The following is a 10,882-nucleotide window of genomic DNA, read 5'->3' on the forward strand; positions in this document are numbered from 1 at the left end:
AATCCGTTTTTATTCCAATCTCCTGTCATCAAATTGACGTAACTACCGGCGCAAGCATCGGGTGGTAATCCGCAGCGTTGTTTGAAAAGCCCAATCAAACGCGCTTCTCATTTATAGGATGTGACTTTTGTTTTCAAAGCGAATAGCATTGCCTGCACTGAGCAGTTTTTCTTATCTCATTGGCCGAGAAGAGGCAAAGAGCCCGATTAAGTGGAGAGAGTTGCGATGCGGCCGAGCCAGCGCATGTGAAAGTAGATAACCGGATGAGGAGGGTGCTGCTGGCGTCTGCGATTGGTCCGCTTTCCCTTACTTAGCTTGCAGTTCCACCACCTGGGGCTCCCATGCTCACGACAGGCAGATATCCTCTTCCACTGTCGTAATCAGCTACGAGCCTTCGTAAGTGTCGTCGAGTACCTCGACTCGTCGGGGCTCTCGGCAAGACTATAGGAAATTTCTACAAAGACGGATAGCCTAACGGCCATCCCACCACCTCGGGCTTCCTGATCCGTCACTACTTCGCTTCTGCTGGGCCACCTCCTATGCGGTCTACCTCCAGCCTACTCCTCCGGTCGAGCCCACTGGGCCCTCCCGGCCGGGCTGCTCTGATGCTGCTAGGACGACCCTCTGCCTTTCTCCTTCCTAACCTCTCTCTCTTTTAATCCCATCTCCCCCACCCTGCTCGCGCTGAGCCGTGCTCCCGCATGGGTGGCAGAAGATAGTGCTACCCTTTCCTCCTTCCCCACAAGAACTACTTCTCTTTCTTGCGGTGGCCGGTGGTCGAAAATCGCGGCGGCGTGCAACGGAAGATCAGAAATGCTGCTAAAACGAATCCTCTACAGACTAGGATTGGCAGAGCAATGTCGTATACGTGCCTGAAAGGTCTAGATAACGTTCTACTGCCACGCAAAATCTTTTATGACAAGCAAGCAAATCTGTGATCTCCGGCAGCTTCGAGTAGCCAGTGCCATAGCCATCCGCGGGCAGCCATCTTCTATTCCTTTCGGAACGGGGCCCTCTCAGGCTATTGAAGTATTGTTTGGCCTATTAATGCGTTTTTAACGCGTACACGTCACTTTGACGCGGTGAGTTTTCGCGGTTTTGTGACGTCCCGTGACAGACAGGCAAGGTGAGCGCAGCTCGAAAAAGTCGGACCAATGGCAATTGGTCAAACGACGCATAGAATGAGACATTAATCTTTTTTTGTTTCGTTCAGTCTAGTCATGCATAACCAATGTGCACATATCATATCAAATGGGGCATTTTCGCTGTTCTCGTGACGTCGCGTGACAGACAGGCGCAGTGGGTGGCGGCTCGCAAATTCTTTCGACCAATTGTGGATGACTGATTGCAGAATTGGAATAGGAAAGTATGGAATAGCTTTACGTTAAAGCGCCCCTGATTAGGCTTTACTATATCTGTTACACTCTTAACATTCTGCGTATCTATACGTTGTCGTGTAAATTTATTTATGCATTTGAAGAATTCCTGCGCCCTTTTTCGAAATGCAGTAAGTGTGAACAAAGCATGGCTCGCAAACACCTTCTGTAGCCTTCGGAGTAACAATCTGCGGAGTCGTAGTGCAGCAGTCGCGAGCGGCACCTACGATAACGTTTCTCGCCTCGTGCCCCCGCCACAAGGCCGACATGTGAATGGGTCTCTATACCATTGTTGCCACTAGAACCGACGCATTTAAGCCTGAAATCATACTAGCGGAATTTCTGGTGATACAAACACCGAGAAGCACCGTTTCTACCCTTCACTGGAGCACTATAGCGCAATGTTGTCGGACAGTTGAACTGTCCCTCGTTTAACGGAGCTTGCATGTACTGACCGTTCTTTCTTCGGCATTGTATGCGATGTAGACAATGTACGCAATTCACTCTTGAGCAATGTACGGGTAACAAGGTCTACGTAAGGCGGATTACTCTTTGCCTTTTAGCCTTGACATCCAAGGCCTTCACTCTGTCTAAAAAAGCAATGCCAAATTTTTAAAACATCGCTGCAGAGACATGTGACCGCGGCGGCGGGCACGGAAGGTGGCATGGAATACCGGCCAACTTCGGCGCTTCATTTGGAGCGATTCGCTCACCTGCGATGACGGAGGAGAAGACGAGCGGCAGCGTGAGCATCTTGTACATGCGCAGGAGTATTTCACCCGGCACCGAGATAAGAGTGGTAATGTCCTCGTTGGGCTCTGCAGCAGCCACCGAGTAGCCGACGATCAGGCCCAGAATAATGCCGACGATGCTCAAGCTGAGCTGCAGGTGCTTCTTCGTCCATGCCAGCACCTGCAAGGTTCACAAGACGCCTGTGTGCGGTGCAGTCGTCTTTCGGTAAGTCAATCCTGATTCCGTTAGTTTTACTCGTATCGGTGTATTTTTGTTAATCTACGAACTATACGTAGGAATATTTTGCCATTTTCCCCTCGTCATTTCTCCTAATACTTTAATCGTTAATTTCTCGTCCTCTATAGGCAAAGATTTTGGGATGGTCGGACGCAAACTGGCACAACTTGCCACCACCACCACCACCACTACCATCATCATCATCATCATCATAATCATCATAATTATCATCATCATCATCACCATCATCATCATCCTTTCTTTAGGTCCACTGCAGAACGAAGGTCCCTCCCAGCGATCTGCGATCACCCCTGTCTCGCGCTGGCTGATTCCAACTTCAGTTTCAGTTTAAGTTTCAGTTTATTATTCTTTAAATACAATGAATTGGTAAAATACAGTATACAGACGAGGGTCCCAAAGTAAGACTGCAACAGGACCTTCGGTTAATAATAACAATGTAGAGATGTATTAAAGAAGAGCAAGCTAACTAAAAGAAACGAACACAATCGCGAAAATACAACAGAAAAATAAAATCAATGAGAAAAAATTATATTTATATAAGCCTATAATGGCATGAAAAAGAACTGTCAATATATACAAATGGAAAATGTAGTGTACTGAATGACGTAAACTTAGTTACACATATAAAACAGCTTAAGGGCATGACTAAATGTATGAAAGGATGAAGATCCTATTCCCTGCAACTTGCCCCTGCAAATTTCCCAATTTCACCCCGCCCCTAATATTGTGCAGTCCTCGACTGCGCTTCCATTCCCTTGGCACCCATTCTGTAACCCTGTAATGGTCCACCGGCGATATACACCAAGCATTACATGACCTGCCCAGCTCTATTTTTTCTCTTAATGTCAACTCTCTTCCTGTCTTATAACGCTACGCCTAACTTTTTTCGATTCCATCGCTCTTTGCATGGGCTTTAACTTGTTCTCGAGTTTTCTTGTTAACCTCCAAGTTTCTGCCCCATATGTTAGCACTGGCACAATGCAGTGATTGTACAGTTTTTAACGGCAGTGGTTAGCTCCCAGTCAGGATTTGGCAATGCCTGCCGTATGCACTCCAACACATTTTTATTCTTCTGTAAATTTCCTTCTCAAAGGGTCGCCTACGAGAAATTGGCTTAGATAAACGTAATCCTATAGAGACTCTAGATGCTGACTGGCGATCCTGAATTCTTGTTTCTTTGCTGGGCTGCTAAACGTTTCCGTTTTCCTCTGCATATTAATCTTCAACCACACCCTTGCACTTTCTCGGTTAAGGTCCTTAATCACTTATTGTAATTCATCTCCAGTGTTGCTGAACAGGACAGTGTCATCTGCAAACCGAAGGTTGCTGAGATATTTGCCGTTGATCCACACTCATAAGCATTCCCAGTGTAATAGCATGAATACTTCTAAACATGCAGTGAATAGCATTTGCGAGACATTATCTCCTTACCTGACCCTTTTCTTGATAGGTAGTTTTCAGCTTTTCTTGTGGAAAGCCAATGTAGCTGTAAAATCTTTGTAGATATTTTCGAAGATATTCACGTATGCTTCCTGTACTCCTTGATTATGCAATTCCTCTATGACTGCTGGTATCTCTACTGAATAAAGTGGCTCTTCGTAATCTATGAAAGCCATATAGAGAGGTTGATTGTACACAATAGACTTCTCAATTACTTAATTGATGACTTGGATGTGATCCATAGTAGAATATCCCTTTCCGAAGCCAGCCTGTTCTCTTGGTTGATTGAATTCAAGTGTTTCCTTGAGTCTATTGGAAGTTATCTTGGTGAATACTTCATACAATACTGAAAGGAAGCTGATAGACCGATAATTTTTCAATTCTTTAACGTTTCCCTTCTTATGGATTAGTATAATGTCGGCATTCTTCCAGCTCTGTGGTATGCATGAAGCCGTGAGGATTGCGTATAAAGGGCGGAAAGCTTTTCAAGCATAATATCTCTTCCATGTTTGAATAAATCGACTGGTATTTCATCTTCTGCTGCCTTTCTACGGGATATGTTTTGCAAGGTCATTATAACTTAATCGCTAGTTATATAAGGAGCTTCTGCATCCTGTTCATCACTGGTTCGAATGAAAGTAGCGTGACTGCTCTGGGCACTGTACAAATCAATATAGAATTCCCCTACTGCTTTTACGATCTCATAGAGATTGCTGATGGTGTTACCCTGCTTATCTGTCTTTGCATTCATCTTGTCTTGCCCTACGCCAAGTTTGCTTCCCACTTAGTTCATGCTGTGGCTATCTTTTACTGCTTCCTCAATTTTTCTTACGCTATCATTTCGAATATGTTTTACTTTCTTCTTGCAGATCAGTTTTGACAGTTCAGCGCATTCTATCTTATCTCATGTTAGACACTTACATGCTTTGTCGTTTCTTTTCTGGGTCCTTTGTTACTTAGGAAAGATTGCCTACTAGTAGCCTTGGTGCCTTACCTCCGAATTCAATCGCTGCTTCTGAGGTCAGCCTAATTATGGTTTAATTCATTACCTCTAGTTATCTTCATTTTTCTGTTCTGAAGCTGCTCATTTGTTTGCGAGCGCCAGCCTGAATTCGTCTGCTTTTACCCTTACTGCCTCTGGGTTGGCATGTTCTTTCTTGACTAATTTTATTCTTTCTCTCTTCAAATTGAGAGAACTTTTAGACCTCAATAACCTATGGTCACAGCCCTTTACCCCACCTAACACTTCAGCATCCTGCACTATGCTCGGATCGGGAGATACTATGAAATCTATTCCATATCTAACTTCTCCATTAGGGCTTTTCCAGGCCAACTTCCTGTTATTGAGCTTCTTGAAGAAGGTATTTATAATTCGGAGCTTATTCCATATCTCCATCTAGTGTTCCTATAGTCGATGCCGTAATTACGAATTGCTTTTTCCCTATTTCGCATTGAAGTCGCCCATGACTACAGTATATCGAGTTTGCATATTTCTCATTGCTAATTCAACATCTTCATAAATGGAGGTTTGAGCGTAGGCTTGTGCTACATTTAATGTATATCTCCTATTTAGCTTTATAACGACAACTGATACTACCTCGTTAATGCTGTAGAATACATTAATGTTGGCCGCTATATTTCCTTATTGATTAGAAATCATATCCCGTATTCTCTCTTATCTGGAAGACTTCTGTAACAGAGGACGCGGCCGTTAGTCAGCACTGTATAAGCCACACCAGTTCTAACATTACTAAGGCGAATAATATCCCAGGAAACGCCTGACAATTCCTCAAAGAGCCCTGCTAAGCTAGCCTCACTCGAGAGTGCTCGCGCGTTAAACTTTTCCAGGTTCAGCTTGCAGTGGCGGCCAGTCTGGATCCAGAGATTGCAGGTCTGACCACGATCTTGATGAGATGTTCCGTGGACACTGGGGACTGAGGGCCATGCGTTAATTGCAAGTCCTGAGGAAGGTAGTGGCTGAATGCTGCATCAGGGAGGCCAATTTCGGTTCTGGTGAGGGAGTGTCTTTGTTGAAGCTTAGTGATCACCTTTCCTAATTTGCTTGCACCTGGGCTAATATAGCCCCACTGGCTCTCAACAATTGCTTGACCGCTGTCAGGCGCCACTTCTAGTCTGAAAATGTAGCGGGCTAACTAAAGAATCTTGCCTTAGTCCTAAGCTAATAAAGAACAACGCAGATGATTTTCTGGTCAGAATGTGTAACGGTAACAGATAGCAGCCTCATGCAAGGCTCAATTTTCTTTTTATTTAGAATATCTCATAACTGAACTGCAAACATAAGGAGTAATGTTACTGTATAAACACTAACGGAAACTAATAGAGAACAACGATGCCGTTCATTCCTTTGTTTAATCGCTTTATCAGATACACAATGCCTAATTTCCAAAGCTGTTGGTTCTCAAGGTACGGAAAAGCACGCGCTCAAAGCACGTACACAAGTACAACGAAACGGACAAAGCAAACGTCGCACTGCCTTAAAATTCATCAACATGCACAGGTAGGCTGTCCGTCTTACCTCTTTGACTTCACTGTGCTACGTTTCTTTCGACAGTCGGCGTTTGTGCGATCCTTTTCGTTCAACTCGTATCCTTGTTCCACACGCCTGCAATTCTGCACGATAATTCTTACTAATTCCCAACTAAGTTATTGGTTTTTATATATTTGGGGACAAAATTCCGCGGCTGTGAAGCGGAAGCTAAAGGGGCGGAGCTTGTACACTTGTGCTACTGCGCCAAGTAGTCCGGCAGAGTTTGAGACCGCTTTCAGTTCCTTGAAACCGATACTGAATCAGCGTAGCTTCCACGTGCGACGGTTTCGCATTTGACCATACGCGGAAAATAAAACAAGAAAACTAGACCACATTCAACACTCAATCAATGTGCTTTCTGTTATCTTGCTCTTTGAGATGTTGTGTTTATGCTTGCTCTAGCTTCCATCGCTTAAACTGTCACAGACGAGAATCTTAAACTTCCTTCAGAAGCGCTCTTACTTATGCATGCCTTGCTTTCGTAGCTTTCTTTTAACATTACCACAAAAAGTTGGCCGCGAGTATAAACTATGTAGTTATAAGCTAGCAGTTTAAATATTATTACTTTATGATTTATAATATGTCGTTGAGGTCCAGGAAAAAAAACACATTTTACGAAGATCCTCTAGTAAGATTAAACTTTCTGATAAACGCAAAAATTTAATTGAAATCGGTTCTGCCCTTTTCCTATGTACAGTACTGCTCTGCGAAGAAAGTTGAAAGTAGAAATTGCAGTTTAGCACAAGCTGGGACGATCGCTAATTAGAAGTTCCACATTGCAAGCACAATCTTTTCGTTTTGTGCCGGAAATCGGTAACTGAAAGAAAATATGAAGCAGAAAGTTTAGAGCCTTGTATCTAATCACCAAAACCCAATACCACAAATCCGAAGACTTTATATGCTATGTCGCCCAAGTGTAAAAACATGATGCGAAAGCTACAAAGTTTGCAGCTTAATTACTTGATATTGTAACATTGCATCATTCGCGAATTCTGCAAACGCTCTACTCACAATTAAGTAGCGATGTTTCATTTTGGGGGTTGCGCGTGGTGTATTATTATTGTCCACGTTAAATGCCCCAATAAATGAAGTTTACAGAAACTTCGTGAAATTTTGTTCAGATGTGCAGAGCAAAACGTATTTTTCGTACCCGTTTAGATGCTGTGTTCTTGTTTGCTTGTCTTTAACTGTGCTGCAGATAGTATATGTTTTGTTGCGAACTGCGCCAAAGCATAACGTCCGCCAGTGTATGCTGACAAATACTGATATATTTCTTGTCATTTGATAGTTTTACATTGCTATTAAGGCTACGTACTCCAAATGGGGACCCCTGCATTCCTGCAATGTTGCCTGATTAGTCGCCTTAGATAAGTATTGAGAAAGCGTAACTTATCATTTTATTTTATTTTTGTGTTAAATGAAGGTCCCAGGCCCTTTAAAATTAAGAAAATATACATTTAGAAGCGTCCGAGCGCCATGAACAGTTTACTGCAATACTTGTTTCTACGAACAAGTTTCGGTTTCGGTTTCTAGCAGCTGTACGTGTCGTGACGTCATCATTACGTCAATTCGCTCTGTTCCTGCGATCGCTGAGACTACCTCACGCGAAGGCAATAAAAAGAAAACGTTCGAAGCACACTTGCTTATTATTCTTTTCTTTTTTGTGCTCAACGTCATTATACCAAGCCTTATTTCTGTGGGGTGTAAAAAAAACAGCACAAGTTTTTACACGGATGGAGACAGAGTCGACATGCACCAGGGCTGACACCATTGCTGCACGGCGTTGACAAAATTTGTCCTCTGTGTCAAGAAGTCCCAATGACGTCGATGATGCCAGGTCCGTCAAATTGCCATACATCTCAAATGTAAGTGTTTACCAAGTGCCATACTCGCAAAGTGCTAGCTTCTCGCTTGCGAGAAGCGTGCGATACCGAGTTCAACAAACACTCTTTTAGATTAAGGAATACAAACTTTTCTTTCATGTTTAATTAACGGAGCCAGTAAATATACGTGAGCTAACAGTTCACGGGAAGAGCGCACATTCTAGTACACTCTTCACACGGCGCACTAGAGCATAGGTCAGATCAGCATACACTGACTCGCTCGATTCACGTTCATTTCAGAGGCGTGAGACAGAACGTTAGTGAGCGAGGTAGGGAGCGAGTGAACGTCGGTATGGCAAATCAGTCCTGCGGAATCCCGCACGGTGGAAGAAATTTTTAATGAAGGGGAAAAATTCACATCCACTCGCGAATGTAGCACGAAGCTACAAAGGAAAGCCGTACTAGTTTCTCAGAAAGAAAACTTCGCTGTTGAGGAAACGTTCGTCCCTGTCCGGGATAACGTTCATCCGGGATAAAGTTGGTCCTGGGGCATCCCGGACCCCGGCGAACTCTTCCTCAAGTGCAAAGATTTCTTTCTCAGAAATCCGTATGCGTTTCCTTTGTATACCTTAATTCTTGCTACATTCGGGTGGGGGGGGGGGACAGTGACCGTGATTTCGAGGTGACGCGATCGAGTATGAACGCGGGTGACTGTGGGCGAGCGAGGGTGGACATGAGTATAGCATTCGAGTGCAGTGTGAGTGGCTGGGAGCGGACGAGAGTATGAGCGTGACCACATGCCGGTAAGCGCGAATGGAAGTGACTAAGAACGCGTGTGAGTGTTTTTGATGTTTATGAGTGCGCTTGAGTAGGAGCGTCAGTCAGTGCCGACGAGTGTGAGTACACGTGGGTGTGAGTGAGTCATCATATAGCCCGCGAAGATATTTGTGAGTTGGAGTGAATACAGTCCAGCGCCTCTGCAGCGAAATTACCTGTATAAGGAAGGATTGATAATGTCCCGCCTGAATATATATCTTTTTTTAAATATGTATTGTGAGTGCCTTTACAACGAAGATTTGCCAGAACATGGGAATTTAGGCATCCCCTGCGGTCGATTTTTGCAGTACAACCATAGCCTCCGAGACTGACACGCCGGTTGATTCTGCTCCAGCCGGCGCGCAAATCTTGGAGGCCATGGTACGACGAACGTCACACAGCGTTGCGTGCTTTCTGTAACGCATCAAACGGTACGATTTCATATAAATACGTCGGTCGCAGTTCATGATGTGATCATGTAATCGCAACTGTCGGCATCTGGGATGGAAAGAAAGCGAGTACAAACGTATGCAGCAGTGGTAAACGAACCAAGAATTTTGAAGGCAAGGGAGGCGACAGCCGCATTCGACGATCCGTACATTTGCGTTGCGTAGTATGCCGTGGGAAATACTGTGAACCTCGGCGCAACATGGTTTACTGCAATAGTACATTCTATCAGAAAGTAGGCACAAGAAAATAGTGTTTTATTTCAATAAACATTACTTCAAATTCCTGCTAAATAAAAGCTTTTTGTTATTTTGGTTGAACATGCTTAGCCTGCTCTGTTATGAGCAGTGCGGTGCTAGCGAGTTTATAATTGCGGACCCAAGAGTTAGGTCCCCAAGCCCCATAGAGTACGCTGCTCTTGGGTTTAGAGGAGCACCAGAGTTTGAGAATTGGGTCAAATGCAGACAGCGTTGGGTCGAGCGCTCGAGACGCTGCAGTGAGGGAAAAAAAAGTACTTGAAAGCAAAAAAGAAGGAAAATGTTTTCTTACGAGTGAAAATGAACAGAATACATTTTTGAGCAAGAACGGGCACAGAATAAAATGTATACGGTTGCGCGAATAGTGATTTTTGAGACGGAATCGAATGCGAATCGAATAGTGACAAAAGCAGATCGAATCCAATCGATTATCCAATACTCTTAGAATAGTTTCCGAATAATGAACAGCCTTTATTATAATTAGTGTAAAGCGATGTTAACATCACAGTATTCCAAAGGTTAGCAACTTTCGGTCATTACATCTATAGAACTTAATGAATCGTTGTTTACTAAAAGCACTAATGGAGCATTAGGAGCATGTGAATAGTTTGTTTGCATGCACACGCAGGGCTTTTCAGAGTGCGAATGATCACTTTACAGCGTGTGCACAAGTGCTCATGTTTTTTTTTCTATAATATGCACGCGGGGGGGGGGGGGATTTACCGTACTTTTGTTCCAATTTTATGTTTACTTGGGCGCAATTGATGTTTTGAAATATTCGAAAAGTATCAGAAAAATACTCGCATTTACCGATCGAGACTATTCGTTTCGTTATTCGAAAGTTTCGAATATTGGCAGGCCCCTAATAAAATGAAACAAACGCAATCACTGTGTTAGTACTGCGAATAATTACGGTGTTTTAGGCCAAGCAAAGCCAACAGAACCCAAATGCTCTCTTATGGTGTTCTCTTGCGACGCGCCTCAAAACGGATGGTTCGCCTGTGTTAAATGCCAAAAATCGCTCGAAGGACAGCATGCCTGCTCTGCGACCATCTGCTGTACGCTGATTTGAGGTGGGCTGACATCGCAGATCTCTTTCTGCCGTTGCCAGAAGCGATTTACCGACCACGTGACCGGTGGCTCGCAAAAGATAAGGCTCGACATTGGAAACATCGAAGACGACGT

General features: G+C 44.0%; 1 protein-coding gene across 1 annotated transcript in view; it reads right to left on the reverse strand.

Annotated features, from left to right (window-relative positions):
• Positions 1 to 10,882, reverse strand: part of LOC142563289 (excitatory amino acid transporter-like) — a 135,533-nt gene that overhangs the window by 17,773 nt on the left and 106,878 nt on the right. Inside the window, exon 3 of the mRNA XM_075673844.1 lies at positions 2,090 to 2,288. Coding sequence (XP_075529959.1) covers positions 2,090 to 2,288 — 199 coding nt within the window. The remainder of the gene's footprint in view (positions 1 to 2,089; positions 2,289 to 10,882) is intronic.

This window comes from Dermacentor variabilis, chromosome 11 (genome assembly GCF_050947875.1).
Source record: "Dermacentor variabilis isolate Ectoservices chromosome 11, ASM5094787v1, whole genome shotgun sequence".
NCBI classification, from domain to species: domain Eukaryota; kingdom Metazoa; phylum Arthropoda; class Arachnida; order Ixodida; family Ixodidae; genus Dermacentor; species Dermacentor variabilis.